Source organism: Equus przewalskii, chromosome 13 (assembly GCF_037783145.1).
Source record: "Equus przewalskii isolate Varuska chromosome 13, EquPr2, whole genome shotgun sequence".
NCBI classification, from domain to species: Eukaryota; Metazoa; Chordata; class Mammalia; order Perissodactyla; family Equidae; genus Equus; species Equus przewalskii.
In genome coordinates, this window is record NC_091843.1 from 91,449,638 (window position 1) to 91,474,458 (window position 24,821).

Genomic DNA, 24,821 nt, shown 5'->3' on the forward strand with positions numbered 1-24,821 from the left:
TCCTGTCCTTGCAGGACACACTGCTGAGTCAAGGACAGACGCGAACCCAGAATTAGTAACTGCTCAGAGAGGGCAGGAACGAGGGGAAGTGCAGCAGAAGAACTGACATCTGAGCAGGATCTTGAGGAAAAAGCGGGAGCTTGTCAGCCACACAGGAGAATAAAGTTCCCAGGCGAGGGCGAGCCCATGACACTGAGGGATTGTGAGCCGATGACGGCGGGACAGGAAGTCCGGTTCGAGAGATCAGGAGGCCAGCTCAGAAAGACATGTGTCTCCTCAACCCCTCTGTACCCCAACAACAGCAATGAGCGAGCAAGGAGGTCGTCAGCAGGGGTACAAAAGAATTCCCCCAGGTGGGGGCTTCGAGAGGATGCTACTGAGGCCTGAGGCAGAGCAGAGGAAGCCGCGCTCGGCAGAGAGGCCGCAGCCAAGCGCAGAGGCCTCACGGACAGACACCCAAGTTTGGGGTTTCCCCAAAGCCGACCCTGAGACAAAGACTTGTGAACAGGGAGTTTATCTGAGAGGTGATCCCATAATAAGGGAGAGGGCGAAGTGAGATGGGAAAGAAAGGGAGAGAAAGCCAAGAAAGTGTGTGTTCTGTGAAGGTTACTGCTGGGACCAACAAGGCTTGAGGCCAGGGGGACGGAGAACAGACCTCAGAGCCGGGGTGTTTCTAGAACTAATTGCTCCTCACTGGCTGAGCGCGGCTCTGGAGCCGTTACAAGTCCAGTGCTCTCAGACCACCTCGCACGCTGAGCAAGTTCTCGCGGCCCAGGAGAAAGGGTTTGAGGACAATAGGTATCCTCTTATAAGGCGACTTCCCCAGGTTAGATTGTGACAGTCTTCAACCTGGAGGAGGCCAGTCAGCTCTGACGCAGAAGAGCAGCTGCTTCCACCAATGAGGGAGGTTCAGGTGGACGTGGGGATTCAAGATCCTCAGCTCCCTCTGAGCCCATCAGACATCCCCATTCTAGGTCTTAAGGTCCCACTCCTTCTCAATCAATGTCCTAGCTGACACAAGAGAGATGTGCAAGGCTGTGAATTCAGTTAAATTTTGTGTTTCCTTTTCAGCAAGATTGGCTCTATGCCAGCAGAAAGAAGAGACCATTTCACAGCTGCTGTAGATGCTCTCTGGTTCTCTATGACTAGAACTGAGAATTTACACCTCTACGCTCGTCATTCTCCTTCTCTAAGTGCTGCTAAGTACCAGGACAATCCATCCCAGCCTATCGTCCTGTGCGTCATCATTATTGCCACCATGGTGACGTGCGGCAGCCACTTATCCCCAAAGACTCTTGCTTTGGCAGATGCTTCATCACAATTACCCACATGTGAGAGAGTCTAGAGATTGAATTTGCCACCAAATGGGTTTTGACACCAAACTTTCAACAACAAAAAAGCTTTCAGATTTCATAGCTTTTTGAATTTTAAAACTGTAGATAAAAGATTATGAGGCTATGGTAATATTGCTATATCGAGGGGAGAAGGAAGAGATGCAGATGGCAGTGAAGGTGAGCTAAGATTTGGACTTATTAGAGCAGGACTTAAATAGATAATTTCTGAAGGGGAAAAGCAGAGAAATATGAATATAAACATTTTTATAGGGATATCATCAAAAGAACAAAACAGAAATGGTTAAAAGTGGTGGCCTCTGTGGATAAAGGATGGATGAGAAAGGTAGATCAGGGGACTGTTAGGAGCCTGCTTGCTCTGTTTATTTTTAACCATTTGTAAGCATTGTTTTATTCATTTTTTTATTTTAAAGAATTTCAGCCAGGGCCAGAGCGCTCAGGGATGCCAAGGAAAGACGTTTGAATTTTATGCCTAAGTGATAGGAAGCCAACAAAAGTACTTAAGCCAGAGAGTGGTGTGGTTGAAGAATGTTTTCAGGAAAGGCCGGGGGACCTGCCACGTGAAGAGTGTGCTGCACGATCCCGCAAACGTGGAATCTCAAACTCATTCGCAGAAACAGAAGGCGGAGTGGCGGTTACCGGGGCTGGCGTGGGGGGTGGGGATGTTGGTCGGAGGACACAAACTTCCCGTTAGAAGTCGGTACATTCTGGAGACCTGAAGTGCGGCTCGGCGGCTGTAGCTAACAGCACTGTGCTGTGTTCTCGACATTTGCTGAGAGAGCAGATCCTAAGTGCTCTCACCCCACGCAAAAAAACATGGTAACTATGTAGGTGACGGATGTGTTAATTAGCTTGATTGTGGTGATCATTTCACAATATATACATCTATCAAAACATCATGTCCAGGTCGGCCTGGTGGCACAGCGGTTAAGTTCGCACGTTCTGCTTCGGCGGCCCTGGGTTCACCAGTTCGGATCCCGGGTGCGGCCATGGCACCACTCGGCAAGCCATGCTGTGGTAGGCGTCCCGCATGTAAACCAGAGGAAGATGGGCACAGATGTTAGCTCAGGGCTAATCTTTCTCAAAAAAAAAAAAAAATCATGTCGTACACCTTAAATAAATATAATTTTTATTTGTCAATCATAATAAAACTGGAAAAACAAATTTTTTAACGTAAAAGAAAGAATCTATCGGAGGCCTATGGGAGGTGGGGCACAGGAGTGTGCCACCTAGTCAGAGAGGAACACTCCACGCTCGTGCTTCCGGTAGCTGAGTAGTTCAGGATCCATTTCACTGGCAATTTCAAGTCCCGGCAGTGAGAACACACAAGTAACGGCTCACAGAGCCCTCCAATGGCAGGACCACGCACTAGTCCAGGCTCTTGCTTTTATTCGTCGTTCTATCAGTTATCGTTATTGCCTTGGGATATAAAGACTAAGATATGGTCCCATATTGCACAGAGGCCCAACCTGGACGATTAGAGAAAAAAATCTTCCACTAAGAACCAAAGAGTCTGGGTGGATGCCTGGGGTTCAATGGCCATGGGATAAAGGTGTGCGCAGAACGAGGATCTGAGTGGAGAGCATCTGTCTCCTCTGACACCCTTCAGAGGCCTCAGTACTTCCACACCCACTTCTCTGCTGGCACGTGTGGGTGAGGCTTGGGGGGGCGATAATCAAGGGGTAACATACTCGGTCTTTGAACTGATCTGGAATTTGCAAAGCATATTTTAAAATAATCCCCATCAAATTTTATCCCAAATGTCTCTGTAGAATGTGCAGATGAAGAAAGAGAGGAAGGAAGACCTCCAAATGGTAGTCCCGAGCCTTGATGATGCAATCTTTTCATCCCGCTCTGTCACCCTCCACGTCAACTTCACCCTCCGATGGGCAGCCACAGGGCTCCACAGATCCCAGAGTCACAGCCCCACATGGCAAGATCCAGAAGAAGAAAGCGATCAAATTTTCTGGCTTTTTCCCTGGGGCAAAGAAATATCTCCGACAACCACCCTTCAATAGACTTCCTGCCATGCCCACTCCTGGGCCAATCACTGGGAAAGAGAAAGGGAAACCTTTAAACCAGCAGCCCACCTGGAGCTGAGTGCTGGTTGGCTTTCCTGAGGCACATGGATGTGTTCATACATATGAATAACTGAAGGGGAAAAACCAGAGTGCAGTAGGAGAGAAACAGGGAAACGGATGCTGGGTGGACCCCCAGTACCATCCATTAGGATGTCTAAATTGAAAAACTGACTTGTGGGGTCAGGAAATCAAATTATATTAACTGATAATTTTGGTCAAAATAAGTAGGGAAAATATTGAGCTCCTGATTTTGGAAGGTGAAGGTAAGAAAATGCCAACAGTAAAGACATGAGACCCACAAAAAACGTATTTCCGGGAACCTCACAGAATCTAGGGAGAATGACCAGACTCTGAGAGTTCACCAGCATGTGCCATGACATTTGCAGAGGTCTCCAGAATCTTCCAAGGATATCAGAGGGTAACCACGAGAGTTGCTGCATGTTTAAGTAATTTAATAAAAATAATAAGGCGCTCACTATACACTAAACACCTTACCCACATTAATGCATGAACTGCTCATAAAAACCCAGGGAGGGGTTGCTCGAAATGAGGAAAATGAGACTTGGTTGTTATTGCCCAGCTTTATAATCCTCGTAATGGGCAAAGCAAGACACAGACTCACATCTATTTGATTCCGAAGCCCACGCTCTCGGTCCCTCATCTATGGTAACTAGTTTCTAGAGAAATGGAAGATTGAAACTAAACAAGTTAAAACAATTTCCACACCAAAAGTTCTGAAGGATTCCTGTGTGGTTTGGCAGCATGCTCTGTCCATCTTGAGTAATTCACCTTTGCTGAATACCCACTCTGACCTGAGACATCATCCAGGTCACCTGGCCAACAGCACAGGCATCCCCCACAGCCTTCACAGACCAGAAGCACTGGCATCTGCGGAAGCTCATTAGAAATGCAGAAGCAGGGGCCGGCCCCATGGCCGAGTGGTTAAGTTCATGTGCTCTGCTCTGCCAGCCCAGGGCTCACCAGTTCAGATCCTGGGCACAGACCTACACACCACTCATCAGGCCATGCTGTGGCAGCATCCCACATAGAAGAACTGGAATGACCTACAACCAGGACATACAACTGTGTACTGGGGCTTTGGGAAGAAAATAAAAATAGAGGAAGATTGGCAATAGGTGTTAGCTCAGGGCCAATCTACCTCACCAAAAAAAAAAAAAGAAAGAAATACAGAATCACAGGCCCTACCCCAAACCTACTAGATTAGAATCCACATTTTAATACGATCTCCAGTGACTCATATGCACATTAAAGTTTGAATACTGCCTTACAGCATCCCTGACACCTGGGCTCCTCTTTAATCTTCCCTGGGACAGCCTGGTCCATAACCACACAGCTGTCGTTCTTGGTAAATTCTTACTAAGGCTTCCCTGATCATTCTGCACCTTCCTCTAAGTCTGCCATCTCAGCTTACAAATCTCAACCCTTCGGATCTTGGAAACACCTGTTACATCTTCGCACAGTGCCCTCTAAGTCAAATTCGCACTTCCTTCAATATTTCCCGGGTCACTCTTTTCATATCCTCCACATCAGTGGTACCCAACCTAATATGTGTGTTAGCATCACCGGAAAATACCCGGGGGTGGACCCAGGCATCTGCGGTTTTTACATACTCCTCAAGCACAGCCAAAGCCCAGTTCTCGGGGCTCAGAACCACCGCCCTGCATGCCCTCTAGTTGGCTAATATTCTGCACAGAATCAGCTCACAGAGCTGAGGACAACGATCAGCCCAAAGTATGGGCATTGTTATGGCCCACGATCAGGACGTATTTTTCCATTAGTGCAGCTTCGAATGTGCCAGCTCTTACAAGGAGACTCATCACACCGTTGACCTGTGTAAGCTGGCTGATCGCACAGCTCCAGGGCCTTTTATTCCATATGAACTGCTGCAAAGCCAGGTTGCCCAGTTCTACACATAAGCTCCTCATTCCCTGAATTTAGATGTAGGACTCTCTACTTATTACTCTTCAATGTCCTCTTGTTGTTTTGAACCCTGGTTTCACTTGACAAGAGTCCTGAATCTTTCTTTATTCCATCCTTTATTGAAGGCAGTGAGAGGACTGGGAAAGTCAGGGTTTAAGAATCAGATATACGCGTGTAAAATCAGATTTATTTGAGACAAACAGCTCAAAACCCTGTTCAGAAGACTCTGTAACTTTACAGGCCGGCTCAGTGCCTGACGAGAAATGTTCACGCCGTATGCTATTTGTTGAACGAATCGATGAAATAGTGACTGACGGCAGCGATACCCAGGGAGGCAGCTTGGGAGGCTTTGACACTGATCCAAGTGGGAGTAGATGGTGATCTGAACTGAGCCTAGTTCAGTGATGGAGGAGGAGGATTTAGGGAGCCATCTGAGAAGTGGAATCAGTAAGATTTACTGGGCAATTAAACGTCCGGGTAGGAAGAGGAAAGAGTCACAGTGGCACCCACGTTTCTGGACTGAGCATCTAGGAGGATGCTGTTGCTGACAGCAGGACTAAATGTGTGCCCCCCCAGACCAACCCACCCCACAGGACTGTCTGGAGGCTCCAGGGAAACGCAGCGCACTCTGTCACCTGCGTGTTTGTTTAACTGAAATGAGACCGACACGTTTACGGACCTAATTCCATTGTGACATGGATATATTTGATCAGAAATAATCTCTGGATGAACCTTGAACACGTTACGCTAAGTGAAATAAGCCAGACACAAAAGGACAAATATTGTATGACCCCACTTATATAAGATACCTAGAAGAGGCAAATTCACAGAGACAGAGAGTGGAATGGTGGTTGCCAGGGGCTGGGGCGGGGCTGGCGAGTGAGTGTTTTTGGGAACAGAGTTTCGCTTTGGGGAGATGAAAAAGTTCTGGAGGACAGTGGTGATGGTTACACAACAATGTGAATGTGCTTGAGGCCACTGGACTGCACGCTTAACATGGCAAATTTTGTCACGTACATCTTGCCACAATAAAAAAATGTTTTAAACGGAATCTCAAGCTATCAACTACGGTACGGTGTTGGTGAAAATTCCCCTTTTTATCAGCTATGGTTGGCTGGGAGCGAGCAACTCGGAGGAGTCCTCAGAGACTTAAATCCTGTTTAATCCACTGAGAAGCCACGGCAGAGGCACCACTCAGAAAACAATTCTGCGGAGGCTAAACGTCAGCTGCTGTGATGGGCATTGTGTAGAACACGCCTCCTGTTTTCGCTCGTTTGTTTTTGCTCTGATCTCCTTTCTTTCCATCCCTTGGATAAGCCTCACTGGAAACTTTTGGCTCTTGGTAACCACTTCCAGCAGCTGGCCTGAAACGAGTACATTCAGAAGCCAAAATGAGGCAAACTTTCATCCGGGCCATGAGCCCTCTATAAAAATGCATGTACAACCTAAACGTTAAGAGGTTGAATTCAGGGCAGCGTCCTGAAACGCGCGGTTGTTCCATTCTGAAGTCTGCTGATCTAGCCTGACCCTGAGAAGTGACTCTCAGCTTTGGCCGCAGGCAGGAGTCACTCGAGGAGCTTTACCAACTACTGAGGCTGCGTCCTGACCTGAGAGGGTCTGACTCAGTTACCTGGGGTCCAGCCTGCGCATCGGGATTTTTCGTAAGCTCCTCAGGTGATGCTAATGTTCAGCCTGGGCTGTGAAGCCCTGACAGAGAAGTTAAGATGGACTCACCCTACCCTGAAAATGGGGGAGGGAGAGAAATGTATGAAGGCTTCACCAAAAATATACAAGACCAATAATATCACCAAAGCAGAAACGGGTCTTAGAATCCTAGAACTTGAGAGCTAGGAAGGAACTTGAGGACCACCTAGGGCAGTCAGTGGTTCTCAAGGCGTGATCCCAGACCAGCAGCGTTAGTGTCAGCTGGAAACGTGTTAGAAACACGGCTTCTGGGGCCCACTCCAGACCTACAGACTCAGGATCTGAGGTGGGCCCAGGGGTGTTTTTCCATTTTGTTTTGTTTGTGTGTCTGTGAGGAAGACACTGGCCCTGAGCCAACGTCTGTTGCTAATCTTAAGCGACCTCTTGGGTATGGCTGTCTTTAAATTATCCCCAAGACTGTCCTGTTTCCAGTGAAAAGTAACCTAAAATCTTGCTCAGTGACATAGTTCAGTGGCCAAAAGGTTGCAATACATCGAGTTTCCCTTCTGGCAGTATGAACACTGGATCCATCGTCACCTTCTATGGTGGTGAGAAGTCACATGCTCCTGTGAACGCCCCGTGAGCTTGAGGCCAGTGCCCTGTTCATTCTTCTGTCTACATTATCTTGTTGACTTGGTTCCAGTGGCTTCATTCCTGACTAGCCTTTTTCAGACCGCAGGCAGGAAAGCTCTCATCAAGTTGAAAATGTCAAGGAACCTATTTTACCCTCTGACTCCCAGGACATGCTGTCAGCCGCCGTTTGTTGCTACGAGCACTGGAGTCAGTGCAACTCCAGTGTACTTTACAAGATTGTTGGGAGTACGGGATGCCAGGATGCCTCAGGGTCCAGTAACCAGGGCTGTGCGGGAGCCCAGAGCAGGAATGAATGAACAGCTCTGACAGTCCTCTGGAGCCACATAAGGCATCTTCTTTCACCTTCGTCCCTCTGCTCAGGAGTCAAACCGCTGGAGAGTCAGCCCGGCCATGCCTCAGGCATGAGTCCAGCTCTCAGCTGGGGACCAGGGTTCTTTGCTTGACACTCTCGCCAAGACTGCACGGAACAGGAGAGGGCTAGCTCTCGAAGCAGAATGAGGGTGCAGGTACCAAAAGGAGGTGGAGGGGTACTGAGCAGTCACTGACGCGCTGATGCAGGACTGGGGCCATGCTCTACTCATCTTTGTGTCCCATCCCAAAGCCAGGCGCATAGTAGGCCTTCAGCAAACGTTTGTTCATTTAAATAAAAGAAACTGGCAAAGCTGAAGAATGCGTCACCTTGGTAAGTGTCTCCACCAAGAGTCTCACCACGCCACCTGGTGCACACTGACTGTATGAAGAATTTAAAAAGCTCTTACTGTCAAAAGCTCTCGGCACACCCTACTTTTTCCCCAGCTTACTTCTAACAAGTGTCCTGGTCATGTCCTCTCTTCAGTGAGTTCTCTACTGCAACCCCACCTCCTGAGACCTTCCCTTCCTCCAGTCCTCAGCCCCTCCGCCCACTTGCCCAGTACTCATCGAAAGGGGATGAGGGCGTCCGGAAAAGGAAGGCAACCGTGAGGTCGGAGAGGCTGCTGCTGGCCCCTCCCATCTTCCTCAGGTTCACAGGTTTTGCTAGCAGAACCAGGGCGGCACCGGTCTTCTCCCAGCCCAGGGTTCTTTCCACAACCAGGATGCTCCGCAGGCACTCATGCTCAGTCTTCACAACTTGTTACCAACGTGACATTGTCACGTAGACACAACTTCTAAAAATGAAAGGAAACACCAGTTTGTGAGTAATTTAATCCCACTGGAAGTTAGTTCAGTATCTGAAGGCACCAGAGTCATCATTGTATCCAGCAATACTTGCACCACAAATGTACACTGACAGAGCAGAACCTAGCAACACGCCTCCAAAGTAAAACATACTTCAGTCCAACAATTCCACTTCTAGGAATTTGTACTTACAAAATAATCACAGTTATGTAAAGAAACAACATATTTGTTGCAGCTTTATCTATAATAGTGGGAAACCAGAAACAACCTAAGTGTCCAACAATAGGGGAGTGGTTCTATCAACTGGGGCATCCAAGGACGTACTATCACACGACATCAAAATTATTGTAGAGGAAACATCAAATGACATGGAACCGTCAGTACATTTACACTAAAGTGAAAACACAGATTAAAGAAGAACTTTTTTTGTGAAAAAAAATTCCTGCAGAGAGAAGAAAGAACAGTACACACAAAAAACTACTAACAGCAGCAGTTACCTCTGGGTGGTGGCATTATGGAGAATTTTCACTTTATTTTCTTCACTCTCTTTCTAAGTTTTCTACAAATAACCTTGTTGGATTTTGAATTACAAATAATTTAAAGACAATAGTTTTAATTATCTTACAGCTATAGGAATGTGAATAGAGCTGTGGTTGAAAATGTCGAGTGTTTCCAACAGACACACTTGGTGGTAGTCTGAGGACTCCAAAATGATACCTACTTCTTACAAAGAACATTTGCTGCATTAGACGTTAAAGTTTTACCCTCTCCAGCTTAGTCCTGACAAGTGGCTCTGGTCATGTTTTTACATTCCCACCTGTCGAGACCTCAGGCACACCTCTCCCTTAACATAAAGTGTAGCACAATCCTAGGATTTAGGTCCTTCAGACGCACTGAAATGTGGGTGTGGCAGAAAACAGGACTGCCCCTGCCCCATGGGAAACTCTCTGCTCAGTCAGTTAAATGGCTCCGAAGAAGGCTAATGCGTGGACGTGTTTGACGTCATACTGAAACCTCTATTAACATTAGAAAGCAGGCAGGCCGCCTCTAGAAGCCGAAAGGCAACAGATTTTCCCCTCAAAGCCCCCGGAACGAATGCAGCCCTGCGGCCATCTCAGTTTTAGACTTCTGACTTCCAGAACTATGAGAACAAATTTGTGTCGTCTTGAGCCACTGAAAAGTTACAAAGCAGGTATGTGGAATACCGGCTTGTAAGAATTACCAGAACCTTACCCGCAGCATCAGCACCAAGTCCACTCAGTGACGAGCTGCAGGGCGAGCAGCCACCAGCCCGGTGCACACCTGGCCCCCGTGTAATTACCAGCAGGGGGCCTTTCACACTCAGAAGCATCCCAGAGTGGCCGTCAGGTACACGGCTCACCTTGACTACAAGCCTCCTCTTCTAGAAGGTGCACCTGCCTAGGAAGGTCAGAGGTGGTCAGAAATCCCGTTCTGCCCTGAGAACAATTTTATCCTTAGTACCACGGAAGACCACGATCTTCCTCAATAGGAAAAGGTAAAAATACCCTCAAACAGCCATGAATCTGACTTGCCGATGGCTCCTACCAACGGATACGATCTAGTTTTGATTAAAAAAATCATTTTGTTTTCTGAGATGGATGTAAATTTTAACTGAAAATTCAATAATTTCCTATCTTAAAATATTTACTGTGTATCTTGGTTGGTTTGCACACTGGCCCACAAACAGAGGGCAGGGAGAGATAGAATAAAGAGGCAGGCCCCCCAGACCGAGGGGGCAGGTCTAACCAGCAAAGGAACCCACGTCCAGGAGGCCGAGACGAGATCTCCGCGCCACCCGCCAGAATCTCAGTGCTTATGTAGAGGCCGTGGGGGGTTCATTCACTAGCCCGTCCACATGGCCTCGACGACACCCTGCTCTTGAGGCTGCGTCCTCGAACCGGCTCCACAGTGGGCACAGTGGGCACAGTGAGCGCAACGTCTGTTACCAGGGAAAGGGGGGTGAGGGGCCCACAATTGCCAGGTTTAGTTCTCAGGTCAACCAGCAGTCATGTCCTCTTGATGACAGCCTCCAATGTCCATCAGAAAAAGCAGCCCACCTCTGAACTGTGGCCACCCATCTGGACACATTCCGAAACACTTCACTGACTTCTGATGCACAAATGCAGCCTGAATTGAACATCACACACAAATGTTTAAAGTACGAATTTTATTAGGAAAACATTTAATAGTTGTATTAGATCATATAATCAATCACTTAATTTTAAAATGATGTGGCCTGAGGATATCAAATATGGATTTTTTCATTCATTCAACAAACATCTGACCTACAAGTGCCAGGCACCAGAGATGCAGGCTCAGCAGAAGGACCCTGCTGTCACTGAGCTGACATCCTAGCAGGAGGGTGAGTCAAGATGTTTGTATTTCTTGTCAACACACACAACAGAGGAACTGGACAGTGCTTCACAAGAGCACACGGCAGGTGTCTAACCTGCCCCGGGAGGCCACAGAGGCGGAAGGGTAACTGTCTAAAAAGGGAGAGGAGAGCAGCTCAGGCAGGGGCAACCTGGCAGGCCCTCGGGTGGGAAGGACGCCATGGGTTCCAGGAGCAGGTCTGGGAAGGCAGGGGCACCCTGTGTGAGGGAGACCTCAAGGAGACGAGACTCAGGAGTGACGATCAGGGTCGTGGAGGGCATCAGAGGTCTGGCCCTTCACAGGGACCCAGTGAAGATTTCGGGGAGAGAGGAAGTGATCAGATGGGCGCTTCAGAATGGCCATCCTAAGTCCGAGGGACCGAGAGACTGGGCGAGGTGAGACGGATGCAGGCAGACCACGTCTAAGGCCTGCGGCAGGGAAAGACAGGAGTACCCGGGGAGGCGCAGAGGCCATCGGGAGGCACAATCGACAGGCCCAGACGGCTGAACCTGCGGCTCTTGTAAGACCGTGTGTTCCGGCAGCCAGCAGGCCTGTCAGGGATGCAGGTCTGGAGTCGGGGGGACTGTGTCAGGAACTGTCCACGCAGGAAACCTCTGCATGTAGACGCCAACTGAAGCTGTAGGACGGGCTGAAGGGCCCAGCAAGATCAATCAAGTCATGAGAAACACATGCTTTTAGGATTGCGGAGGGCCCACCTGGTGGCGTAGCGGTTAAATTCACATGCTCCACTTCAGCAACCTGGGGTCACGGGTTCAGATCCCAGGCGTGGACCTACACACCGCTCATCAAGCCACACCGTGGAGGCGTCCCACATGCAGAGTAGAGGAAGACTGGTACAGATGTTAGCTCAGGGCCAGTCTTCCTCAACAACAACAACAATAAAAGAATGTGGAGACATGCCAGGGGCTGCGGGAGGTGCATGGGGAGTTAGTGTGTGATGGGGACACAGTTCCCTCTGGGAAAAGTTCTGAGGTGGACGGTGGTGATGCCGCACAGCAATGTAAATGTGCGTGAAGCCACAGAACTACACACTTAAAAATGGTCAGGATGGTAAATTTTATGTTACATATATTTTACCACAATTTAAAGAAAGAATCAAGAGGCAATTTTGTGTTATTTGTATCTTTTAGAATGAGAGTGTGTTCATGTACTACTAGAGAAAAACCAGGGCAGATGGTGGAGTGGGCCGGGAGGGACCCGCAGACAGAGCTGAACAGAGTGGCCGAGGAGGCTGGCAGGAGCCTGGGGCGCGAGGGCCTGGCAGCAGGGATGTATGTCCAGGAGGAGGATCCCGCTGGCCCAAGTGCTGCGGAGAATTAAGTCAGATAAAGTCGGGAAAGAGCACGCTGGTCTCAGCATCAGGGAGGTCAACCCTGGAGAGGCTGCCGGGCAAGGAGGGAACGGGCAGGAAACAGGGCCCAGTGCAGACCCCAGGAAGCCTGATACCATGCGAGGGAGGAGGACGTGGCTGGAGGGAAAAGCAAGAGAAGCTCTTAAACAATAAGTGTGCTAAAATATCACTGTGCATCATTAGCAAAGCAATCATTTCAGAGGAAATATACCTTTACGTCAATCATCTCAATAACACTTGAACTTACAGGTTATAGAACTTTTCATGCTACGTGTGCGTTACAAAGGTAACTAAGTGATTCTCTTCACTTTACGGTGGTAAAGCTAAGCCACAGAAAAATTTCTCTAACAAAATTTACAAGGAATTGAAGTTCATCAAATAAATATCTCCACTGATTTTTTTTAAGGTAGAAAAGTACAATGTACTGTGTTAAGAAAACAATTTTACTGTATCAGCTACATGTTGAAAAAGTCTAAAATTTTAAGGCTACTAATGCATTAATTTTTGGTACACGTCCAACAGAAGGCGCTTCCTACTCCAGTTACATCCTCAAGACGCCAAAGTCGGTCTTTGGGATGGGCGCGTTGAGGGCTGCGCTGATACTGAGCCCCAGGACCAGCCTGGTGTCCACCGGATCAATGATCCCATCATCCCACAGCCTAATGAAAGAACAAAGACCAGTTATTAGGAATCCACCACCACACACCCAGAAATGCCAAAGAGGCTTTCCTTCAGGGAACACATGGATCCGCTGACCAGCTTCTGTGGACTATAATCTCACAACCGGAACATTCAAGAGAGGGAAAAAGGGAGAAAGAAAAACAACAGACTTTCGTCCCAGGCACCAGAGAATGCCAAATCCAGCTATGGCTTAGAGAATAGCTTACCATAAGAAACTTCAAATAATCCCCAATTTAAAAACACTTTTACTTATTTCAGGAAAAACCATTCCTGCCCCTCTACCACACACATAAACGGACAAATCAAGTTGATGCATTCCTGTTATTAATACGGAGAGCCACATAAACCCAGGTAACGGTTCCAACCAAAGTCTCTACCGGAAAAGGAGTATTCCCCAACTCTCCAAACTCTTAAGAAACACGAAAATTACTGAATCGACTCTAGTACATTTTATTAATAAAGCACCTTCAGATGTAGTTCTGCGTTTTTTGCTACAATAGGAAAAACAAGTAAAAGCTTTCAACTGCTTTCAGAAGAAATTTTTAAGTTGAAATTTTAGTTGCTTTTCATTGACAACCTCTAAACTATAAAGAAAAATGAATGAAAAATATTGCTTTTTAAAGGTCATTAGTAGGTGGCAGTTTTGTTTCTTTAAACAAACTGCCTTTGGTATCTGGACATGGCATCAATTATTAAACCGCATCACACTGACAGACCATGAACCAAATCTTTGCTCCTAAAACATTCATAATAGGGACCCTGCAGTAACAACGGCCAATAGAAGAAGGCCACTCTTGTCCTCTGTAACCAGCTCACTGATGAGTCCCTGCTGAAGCATCCGCACAGTCACGGCAGCTCCATGAGGCGGGGCTGCCTCACGATGGTCAGTGAGAAGCCTGCCCCAGGTACGGGGCTCGAATCACAGCCCGAGAAAGTCTGATTATCACAAGTGACACAAGGAGACTGGCATGCTGCAAACGTAACACACAAGGATGAAGAGAAACAGAGGAACTCCTGGTGGCAGATGAGGACAGAGCCTCCGACAGACAGACCCGGCCACACCACAGCCTAAACAGACCCGGCATTAAATGTTCAGCTGAGATTTATTAAACCCGAGGAAGGTGCCAGAAACTGGCTTGAAAATCCTTTCGTCTTTGAAAGACAGCTTGTCTCCGCACCACCCAGTGTCCAGAGGGTCAAGCAACTACAAGTCAGCAGAAAACCTCACTGCCTTTCAATGTTCACATCCGAAGAGAAGTCCATCTGGGCTGTCTGCTCACCTCCTTGAATAGAATGCACTAAAATAATAATAATGATGTGAGCAGGAAAATCATAAAGGATTCAGCCTTTCTCAAGAGATGACTTAGCCAGGGCTGAAAAACAAATTAACAGCTCATACAAAATATGCTATTTTTCAAAGTTCAATATTTCAACTGTCCTTATAAATTTCAGTCAAAATCTTACGTAAAAACAAAACCAAACTGTAGGTGATTTTACAATATTTATCCCCTCTAAAACCTTTTACAGTTTTTCTATTTTCTCTTGGCTTCTACTGGCTCCAAATAAGTCTGCTTAAGTGATGGTAAAAAGAAGGGCATGTTTATTTCTCAAATCAAAGACCATAAAATACTTTGTTCTTAATTAAATGAATCAATGACCCACCACACAAAATATTCCTGTAAATTTGTGTACCTTGTAAAAATACATGTTAACAAGAAGAGAAACTGGCTTTTTAAAAACCCCAAATGGCGCTACTGGAATTCTGGACTGACTACACTCCAGCGGCCATCGGTTGGTCGAGGCTCCGTGCCCTCGGCCCGGGAGGGCCCCGCCTCAGGGCGCACTCAGCCGCGTGGGGCAGGTCTGCCGCGACTCCCTCCCGTCTCCACTGAGCCTTCACCAGTAAGCGGCAGAACCCACAGCACAACCTAATTTTAAAAGACACGAGTAGTTATTTTCTTTTCTCCATCTGCCCGAGGGATAAAAGGCAGACAGGAGGCTTCGATTAGTCTTCAGAACGCAGAGCATTAGAGCGGCTGAGACAGAGGTCGGAACGCTCACGCCACAAGTCTCCAGCTGGGACGGCGTGATAATTTACTGCCTCACTAAGTGGCACCAGAAGCAAAGAGAACCAAGAGATCTCTGGGCCTGCGTCATTCCTTGGTGCTGACACAGGGACCCCGGCCTGAGTGCATGAGCACACTGTTAACAAGTGCCAACCTCATGCTTCAAATGAGGCAAAAACAAATAGAGGGATCTGACAGGAATCCATGTGTGCAAGCAAAAATTAGAACAGAACTAATTCCTGAAGGTTGACACAGTGGGATTATACCTCCTAGCCCCCCAGCCCCGGCGTGGCCCCCTCTGGCTGCCGGATGGACCCTCTGCGCAGAATGAGACTGGTGGTGGACCCACAGCCCAGCCTGGGACTGGGGGCATTTCGGTAGCAGGCATTCCCATCACAGAGACAAGAGGACAGAATCAAGTGTGTTCAAACATCATTTTTTGTTCCCACCAAGGCTGAATCATCCCAAGTGCCCAGACCTCTGGACGCAGCTGCTCCCCTACCTGGCACTGGAATAGTAAGGGTTTCCTTCCTCTTCGAACCTCGCCATGATGGGCGCTTTCAAAGCTGCTTCCTCAGCACTGGAGAACTGAAAGAAACACGGCCCAGAGTGAGGCAGCTGCCGCGGGACAGCAGAGCCACCCAGAGCTCCTCGGGAAAAGGGGCAGCAGAGCCCGTGAATAATAATGTCACAACCACACCTGCGCAGGGATGTACGGACTGCACGCGACGCCAGAACATACATGATCTCACCCGAGACACAAGTGTCGACGGGCGCACAGGGACACCCCCCCCAGAGACAATGTCCTGAGGCCCTTTAACGTGGGGTCGGAACCGAGGTCTGGCGAGTTGCCATAACCCCAGGACACAGCGACTGAGCTGGATCACACAACATGGAAGCTGCACCAGTCAGCAGCTTCTGCTTAAGGGGGCGGAGAAGAGGAGCCCATTCAAAATAGCCCAAATTTTAAAGCTTAAAGGGGTAAAACAGCAACCACACCTGGAACAACCTCCTCGGTCTATCTCCCACACAGCTGAGAGAGTTTTCCCCAATTAAAAATTGAACAGTTTGCCCATCAGTATCACAAGAAAGAACTGATAATTAATTCAGATGTAAAAATCTTTATGCAAACTAATTTTGAAACCCTGAAAAGTATTTTCAACTTAAAAAATATTCCACAGACACACAAAAAGACTTATTTCAAATAAATCCAACCTCTTTCTACGTACTTTCATAGTTTAGTATCATTTCTAGGTCGAGAATTTGGAGGGAGAACCACTAGAATCCTATACTTTCCTTTCGTTTATAAAAATAGGTGAATCCATGCATCTGTATATCAAATTAATCAAAGCACAACTGTCTAACGAGAGACCCCCACGCTGGGCTGGAGCTCACGGCACGTCTCGCAAACCTCAGGGGAGGTCCACACCCCCACAAGGAAAGCCTGCCTTCGCTCGGGCACCAGTCGGCACTGAGGTGAACTGAAACCTTGTCTGAGTCTACGTCCTGCTGCGTGGAAAAGAACGGGGGACGAGAGGCGTGGGCCGGCCGCACTCGGGGAGGCAGGCCCGCCCTCTGGCTTTACCATACCCCACCCCACAGAGAAGGTGGCCCACTGCCCTTCCCGGAGGGCCGGCCTGGGAACCTGAGGGCCGGCGGCCTCCACTCCGGCCTGGTGCCCAGGAGACAGTGACCGAAGCATGTCAGCAACATGCACGGATCTCTCAGAGACTCGGCACCCACACAAAGCAGTTACGTCATAACTAGCAAAATTAACGCAAAATTTCAGAAGCATCTCTAAGAGACACAAACAAGAGTCCACTTTCAAAGCAGCCACTGCTGACTTGTCTCTCATCGAGCTCTTGTTGCTCTCCATTTACACTTAGACAGTTTAATAATATTCTTCAGTTCTCACTCGATGACCGAGCCCTCCCACTCAAGTATGTTCACCAAAAAGCTAAAACAGGAAAAGCACAGTTCTGCTGCTTTAGGTCACAGAACCAAGCAAGTCAGTCAGATTTACTTAAATCTCACTAAGTGCCAATGAGGAAGACTGAGACATCTCTGTGCCTCAGGCACAGGCTCCAAGTGTTTTCTTGGAGATCCTGAAAAATTTATAAATTACCACAAAGAAGGTACATCAAAGAAATGGCTCTGAGAAGACAGAGAGGAAATGCGTAGTCTACGCTGAAACAACTTCCAGGCCAGTGTCTCCCAAACAGAGCCAGCCGCCAGGCGCTGGCGCTAGAGCCGGGAACACGGAGGGGTGGGGACGCTGCTCCCGGCTCCGGGCCAGTCACGTGAAAGCTGGACCGCGGAGGAGAGACGACACGCACCTGTTTCCCTTCTCGCGCTCTCTGGTCCTTCGCTACTGTCGCCAGCACGTTGGCCGCCTGCTCTCCTCCCATCACTGAGACTCGGGCATTCGGCCACAGGTAGAGGAACCTCGGGCTGGGGGAAAAGAAAGGAGGATCAAATTAACTCACTGTTCAACACAGCTTTCCAGATGCCCATGTTTACCTGTAAAACCAGGGGCTCTTCATTCTAGTTGCTCATTACAATTACATGGGGAGCTTTAAAAAAATACGCACCCCAGACTAACTCTCCAGCAGTGGGCCCGAGAGGAGCGTGATTTTTAAGTTCTCCAGGTGACTCTGATGTCTGTTCTGATAAATTGTCTTTTTTGATTTCATCTACATGTACTGGGCATAAAAGTATTCACAACATCCTCTTAGATCTGTGGTCACAGCCTGTGTTCCATGCCTAACATTGGTTATATGTGGCTTCTTGCTTTATTTTCAGTTTTACCAGGGGATTATCAATTTTGTTCACCTTTTCAAACAAACCAACTTTGGGTCGTACTGAGTCTTCCATCTTTACGTCTGTTCTTTCTCAAGTCCTGCTTTCTACTTCTCCTGTGTCGGACAGGCTGCTCTTTTCTGAACTTTGTGAGCAGGCTGCTTGGCAGGCTGGTTTTCAGCCTTCCTTCCTTCCCTCCCAGGACATCTAGTAAAGTCCACAAACCTTTCTCAAAGCAGGACTGTAGCTGTATCACACAAGCTATGATACATAATATTTTCATTATCTTCCCTTTCAAAATGGTTCCTGATTCCCATTGTGGATTTCTTTAATCCATGTGGATTAGCGTCACATTTCATTTCACCCCTCCAGATGATACAAATTATGGTATAATCGATCAAGATCTGTGAATGCCATTACTATATTTCAAATAAACGTGAAATAAACTGACCATGCGTAATTACACTTGAAGTATGAGGACAACACATACCTATATGCTCTGCCACACATCCCATAGTTTCCAGCCCCGTAGGATCCCCCAATGATGATGGTCATCTTAGGCACATTGGCACAGGCCACAGCAGACACCATCTTGGCGCCATCCTTGGCAATTCCTTCAGCTTCATAGTCTCTTCCAACCATAAATCCTAAGAGGAAGAACAGAAGGAGTCCCTGGAGGCGGAGGACGCGCAGAAGTCAATGCCTCCCAGTACTGGAAGGGCATCTCATCGTAAACTCACTCACTCCAGGCCTCCCACCCCAACAAAATATCTATATTTGAAGTATGCCCCAAAAATAAAAATGAAGTTTTTATTTTAAAGGGTAAAATAAAATTTTCTCTAATCACTTTTTAAGTTTTCTTAAAACTGTTCATGTGGATGCATACGAGATCTTCAAACAACTTAAGGATGCAATTTATCTTCAAGAAATTCTCTCACACCAGCAGCCTGCTGGTGCAGGGATGACGTGACAAGCAGGAGAGGACGGTGTGTGACGTGGCGACCTGTGAGGGCTTCGGCAGTCGCTGACTTGGTTTGAAACACAGACTGTTCCTTCTGAAGTAAGTGCTGCTTTCAAACTTTGATGGAATAAAGACGAACGTTTCACAGGGCTGCTCAGAGTCCCTGTCAGTCACTCAAGAGCAGGGCAAGAAAGATTTCATCTAACTACGGATCCTCCTCCTCAAGCTCCCGGGTCCGCAGCTCCACTGGGCCTCCCGGCCTCAGGCTCCCTCCTCGTCACTCAGAAACGCTGGCCAGGCTTCACCTGCCTGCCCCACCCCACACTCACCCGCCCACTGGAGAGTCAGGGTGCGTGCTCTGCAGATCTCCAGCATCAGGTCATCCAACTCAATTCCACCAGTTTTCACACAGCACCTGCACTTGCTGAGGCCACAGCAGAGCTCACGAACAGCCCTCGCCCTCACCAGGCACCATCGCCTCCTTGGCTCCCCCTGAGCTGGGCCCCCAGGACAGCTCAGAAACTCCTGTGTCGCCCTTACCTTAACTCCCTGTGACAGGCCGCCATCACTCTCTCACCTGTCGACTCTCTGTAAGCTCTCACGCCCTGCCCAGCACCCCCGGCCCCTGCAGTCCCTGTGGAGGATCTTTCAAGACGAAAGCTGAGGCCGCCTCATTTGGCTTTCTCCTCTCTCTCTCACCTTAAGAAACAGCGTATCATGCTCCCTTCCTTCCTTTCCTCTCACCTCCGTGGAAGAAACGAGAGTCACTCAAAGATGCCTCTGAGCTCCCTTCTCTTCTCTGAGGGTGTTCTTACCTCTGCCCATAGCTTGAAACACACCTCCACACTCTGAGGTTGCCACGTCTTCACCTCCAGCTAACACAGTTCTTCTGTGCTGAAGATTTACTCAGCTGCGAACCGTGTGCCTCCCATGAATGTCGCACAGCTCCCGCAAATGCAACGCTGCCAAGCCAAACTCAGACTCACCCTCTGCTCTCTGCCCAACCCAGCCAACAAAATAAAACGAGACGAGCACTGACCCTTCCAGGCACAAGGTCTAACCTACTAGTGGTTAATAAATCATGACTCATTATCAGAAACGAGGCCCCCGGACCAGTGAAGCTGCAGACTCTGCCCTTTTACGAGGTTTGCCCATGGCCTCTCAGGCTGCCCTCTAGACAGAACTCTCAAACCCATCTAACAAAAATCCCTTAAACTTCAGGGCAGCGCCAGATGGAGGCGTTTCAGCACCAGCTCTATTTAACGCCCTGCGACTGTCGAGTGCCAACTCCCTCTTCTCGCAACACCTGCCCGAACCCAACAACTACTCAGAGCCTCGCCTTCCTCTGAACCCATGAGATCCATGGATAATGCAGAAGACTGGGGAGAAAAAGAAGTTTTCAGCTAACCCACATTTCTGAGTGCCTTCCATATGTCAGGTACTGTGCAAAGAAATACAAACAAGAGAATCACAGAATTCCAGGAAAAAAAGAACTGGAGCCAGAAGAGACCTTAAAAACCACTTTGGGGGGCTGGCCCTATGGCCGAGTGGTTAAGTTCACATGCTCTGCTTCAGCAGCCAAGGGTTTTGCCGGTTCGGATCCTGGGTATGGACATGGCACCGCTTGTCAGGCCACACTGAGGCGGCATCCCACATGCCACAACTAGAAGGACCCACAACTGAAAATACGCAACTATGTACTGGAGGATTTTGGGGAGAAAAAGGAAAAATAAAATCTTTTAAAAAAACAAGCCACTTCGTCTACCATGTTAAGACCATCTATGGACGTGACACTGTTCATGTCATTCTTTGGGGTCAAAAGTCAAATGCCCAGACTTTGGTTCAGGATGCACATGTACATTTTAAAAAGATGTTGCTTCAGGTAGAATTAACTGCACAGTGAAAGGTGAGGAAAAGGGAGACGAAAACACACACTTGAAACCCTTGAAGGGGAACAAAGTCCTGAAAAAGAGACGATGGGCCAGACGACCCACCCCACCAGGGCAATCAGGGGTTCCCGCTGCTGTCTGGGTTGCGGGGCTGCAGGTGCAGGAGGAAAGGGGGCCACTGACCGTGATGCACGTAACTCAGAGATTGCTTCTCTTAGAAAATATGAATAAACTCCCCCAGTCTTTAAGGTTCATAAGAATCAACCCTGAAAGGGACTCTAGAAGGACCACGCCCAATAGCACCTTCTGCTACTATCTAAGCCTCCCATGTCTGCACTGTCCAATGTCGGAGCCGTCCTCGACAGGCTGCTCCAGCGTTATCTGCAACCAAGCTGACTGAGCCATTTTCTTACCAGTAATGTTTTGAAGGAAGAGCAGAGGAATTTTCCTTTGGCAGCATAACTGGACAAAGTGAGCCCCCTATTAGCAAATAAGAAAGAAATCTCTTTAAAGGGGGGTTAACAAATCTGTCAGCATCATACACCCCACAACACCACACTTGGATGAAAGATAAGGAGTCCGCTCTGCCTGGCCAGTCTGATCTGACAGTAACAGTAACCTAACACGACGGTGTGGGCCGCTATGAGGGACAGGGGCTGTGGTTTGTGCTCTCACCTATGGCACACAGTGTTGGACAGAGCTGTCGGACAGCCAAGTCAGGGAGGACGTCAGCCACTAACATTCCCAACAGCAAGTGGAACTTAAGTAACAAGAAAGAACTTCTCGTCCATGAGGATCCCTGGACCTCACTGCATGAGAACTCCCGTTCTCCACTTTAAAGAAGGTGCAGTGTAATCTAGAACCCTTCTGGGAGATCTATGACGACATCTGTGTTGATGATCCCCTGAAATTTTTTCACGCATAAGATTACAGTAAAACACATCTTTCTTACCAACATGCCCCAAATAAATGGGATCTCGGATGAGTGCTAGAGACCTTCTAACCGTGAGTTTAGGAAATTATTTAAAAACACAAAAATATAACTATTCCTTTCCTGATCTTCTGAAGATTATGTAAGAAAACCCTTCTAAATCTTTCCTTTATATTTTACTCTCTCTTTGCAGATCCCTTTAACTTTGCTGGAAATGCCTTTGCAAGTACAAAAGCACAAAGTAACTACTCAGCCTCAAATACAAGAATGAGGAAGTCACGTAGCCATTGGCCCTCCTTCCACAAGGGAACTGTCAGACGGAGGCCAAACACGCTTCCCGCTTCCCGTGACTCTTGCTGACAAACAGACCTAGGTGGAGTCTGTGAGGCCGACATTGCCTCTACAGAAATAAGTCTATTATACGTCCATTAAAAGTCACTATTTTAGCAATATTTACTATTTTAGGAAATGCTATACATAATCATTTAAATGAAAAAAAGCAAAATCTCTCTATATATGGCAACATCAATTTTGTTTTTAAAAAAAAAGATAGGAAAAAAACAAGGAACCATTTCCAAAAAGTGAAAATAAAACCAAGTGAAACTGAGGACGGGATACAACAGAGCAATCGGAGGACGCCTCCGACACCCGAACGGTAGGTCTGAGCCCCTCAGGTGTGTGAAGCCCGGGAGATGAGCCTCCTCTGGGACAAGCGCTCCCACAGCCGCGGACCACGCCCACGCCATCAGAGCAGACACAACCCGGGCATCTTAGAACTTTCCTAAAGCGAACACTGGACTCTTCAACAGCCCTCAGACAGTTCACCATGTCCACGTAAACCTCCGGGAAACCTGTCCCAACACTAGCCCACACACGTGCTCACGTGCTCGCAGACACAGTGCTCCATTTGCTAAGGCAGCTGGTTAAACATTTTAAAGCTTTTATGCAATAAATTTTCATTCATTATTTGACCTTCAAAGTTCATTAAGTTTAAATTAAAACAGAAAATCTCGAAACATTTTTGTCCGTACTTGCCTTTTTCGCAGATTCAGAAAAGAGAACTCCGTTATTTCCAATGATACCTATTGGGTATCCAAATATTCTAGCAAATCCTCAAAAGAAAATTCAAGAAAGATTTATGCATTTCAGAGGGCTTTGAATTCACAACAGACATACTCATACACCTTTATTTCAGATCAAAGCTTCCCTGTGGAGGTTTGTCTATCATATGAAACAGCCCATGTCACAGCTTCCTGTTTCTAAGCTACCGGAGTCTGAATTTGCTTTTGTGAAAGGGGTACATCTGTGTCAAGCTACCCGCCAGTCCGCCCGCTCGGTTCGGTCGAAGGATGGGCTCGGGCTGTGTTATCCGTTCGCTCAGTCACACTCGCCTGGTGCCACTGCGGATGGGACACCGGGCACAGGGTGAGGCAGACGACCAAGAGACGGGGGCCCTTAAAGCTCGACATGCAGGGCCCTGGCCAGCTTCAGGGGACCCGCGTGCCCAAAATGCCTGTGGTAACAACAGGCCCTTGAAGAAAAGGGGATCCAGCCAGCAAAGGCAAGCTGTGCAAAAAGCAGGAACAGGTCAAGCCCGGCGAGAACCCGGTCCAAGGCGAGCAACCCAGCCAAGCTCAGAAGGATGAACCACTCCACTGTCACTTCCTCTGTCCGCATCGTTTGTCCACCTTTCCATAAGTTTGGTGTTTATCCCCCCACCACTCCCACTCTCTCCAAAGACCCTCTCTCCACACACACACACAGGACAGGGAGAAGGACAAGGACAAACCAACCCATTCTTCCCCGAGGCAGACAGCTCGACTTGGGAGGCTGACTCGTTGTCGCCCTGAAGAGCCCGAGCAGACTTTCCCCGGGCCCACGACCCAGGGACAGGGGCTCTCGGCTGCCAAAGCTGCCGTGCCGAGTGCTAATGGCCTGACCTTTTCTTTACTCTGGCCTTGACTTACCATCTTTAAAAAATTCTGTTTATGATGCAATAAAATGCACCACGGACGTGATGGTCACCTAGACTCCTCTGGCTCTTCCAGGTTTGAAATCCCAACTGAGGGCCTGTGCTGGTCTCCCTGAACGGCAGGGCACCACAGGGGTGGACGTCCCAAAGGCCTGGCAAGGCCCTGAGCACCGCCCCACAAGGAGCGGGGCCCCTGCCACCCCTCAGTGCACGGCCGCTCCGAGAACTACCGGCCTCTCCCGACCGCCCTGCGGACACATGCAGCCACAGGCACCACACGAGGACCAGGGAGGGAGCCTGGGGGCCGCGGAGGCACCTGAGCCTCAGCAACGTCTGCTCTGCTCCCCATCACCGCCCCCCACGGCACCCTCGATCTCATGCCCCCTCTGATCCTCTCACGCCCCCTCTACCCTCTCACGCCCCCTCTGACCCTCTCATGCCCCTTGACCCTCTCATGTCCCCCCCGACCCTCTCACGCCCCCTCTGACCCTCTCACGCCCCCTCAACCCTCTCACGCCCCCTCTACCCTCTCACGCCCCCTCTGACCCTCTCATGCCCCTTGACCCTCTCACGTCCCCCCCGACCCTCTCACGCCCCCTCTGACCCTCTCACGCCCCCTCTGACCCTCTCATGCCCCCTCTACCCTCTCATGCCCCCTCTACCCTCTCATGCCCCCTCTGACCCTCTCATGCCCCTTGACCCTCTCATGTCCCCCCCGACCCTCTCACGCCCCCTCTGACCCTCTCACGCCCCCTCAACCCTCTCACGCCCCCTCTACCCTCTCATGCCCCCTCTGACCCTCTCATGTACCCCCCGACCCTCTCACGCCCCCTCTGACCCTCTCACGCCCCCTCAACCCTCTCACGCCCTCTCTACCCTCTCATGCCCCCTGACCCTCTCATGTCCCCCCCGACCCTCTCACGCCCCCT

The 24,821-nt window shown here is 48.8% G+C and overlaps 1 protein-coding gene across 2 annotated transcripts in view; it reads right to left on the reverse strand.

The window, feature by feature from the left end:
* Window positions 1-11,000: 11,000 nt before the first annotated feature.
* Window positions 11,001-24,821, reverse strand: part of MCCC2 (methylcrotonyl-CoA carboxylase subunit 2) — a 63,222-nt gene continuing 49,401 nt past the window's right edge. For both annotated transcript variants that reach the window (XM_070569879.1, XM_070569880.1), the window contains 6 exons: window positions 22,956-23,032; window positions 21,403-21,469; window positions 18,630-18,786; window positions 17,677-17,791; window positions 15,843-15,928; window positions 11,001-13,252 (listed from right to left, as the gene is read on the reverse strand). In XM_070569879.1, the coding sequence (XP_070425980.1) occupies window positions 13,135-13,252; window positions 15,843-15,928; window positions 17,677-17,791; window positions 18,630-18,786; window positions 21,403-21,469; window positions 22,956-23,032 (620 nt within the window). In that variant the 3' untranslated portion in view covers window positions 11,001-13,134. The remainder of the gene's footprint in view (window positions 13,253-15,842; window positions 15,929-17,676; window positions 17,792-18,629; window positions 18,787-21,402; window positions 21,470-22,955; window positions 23,033-24,821) is intronic.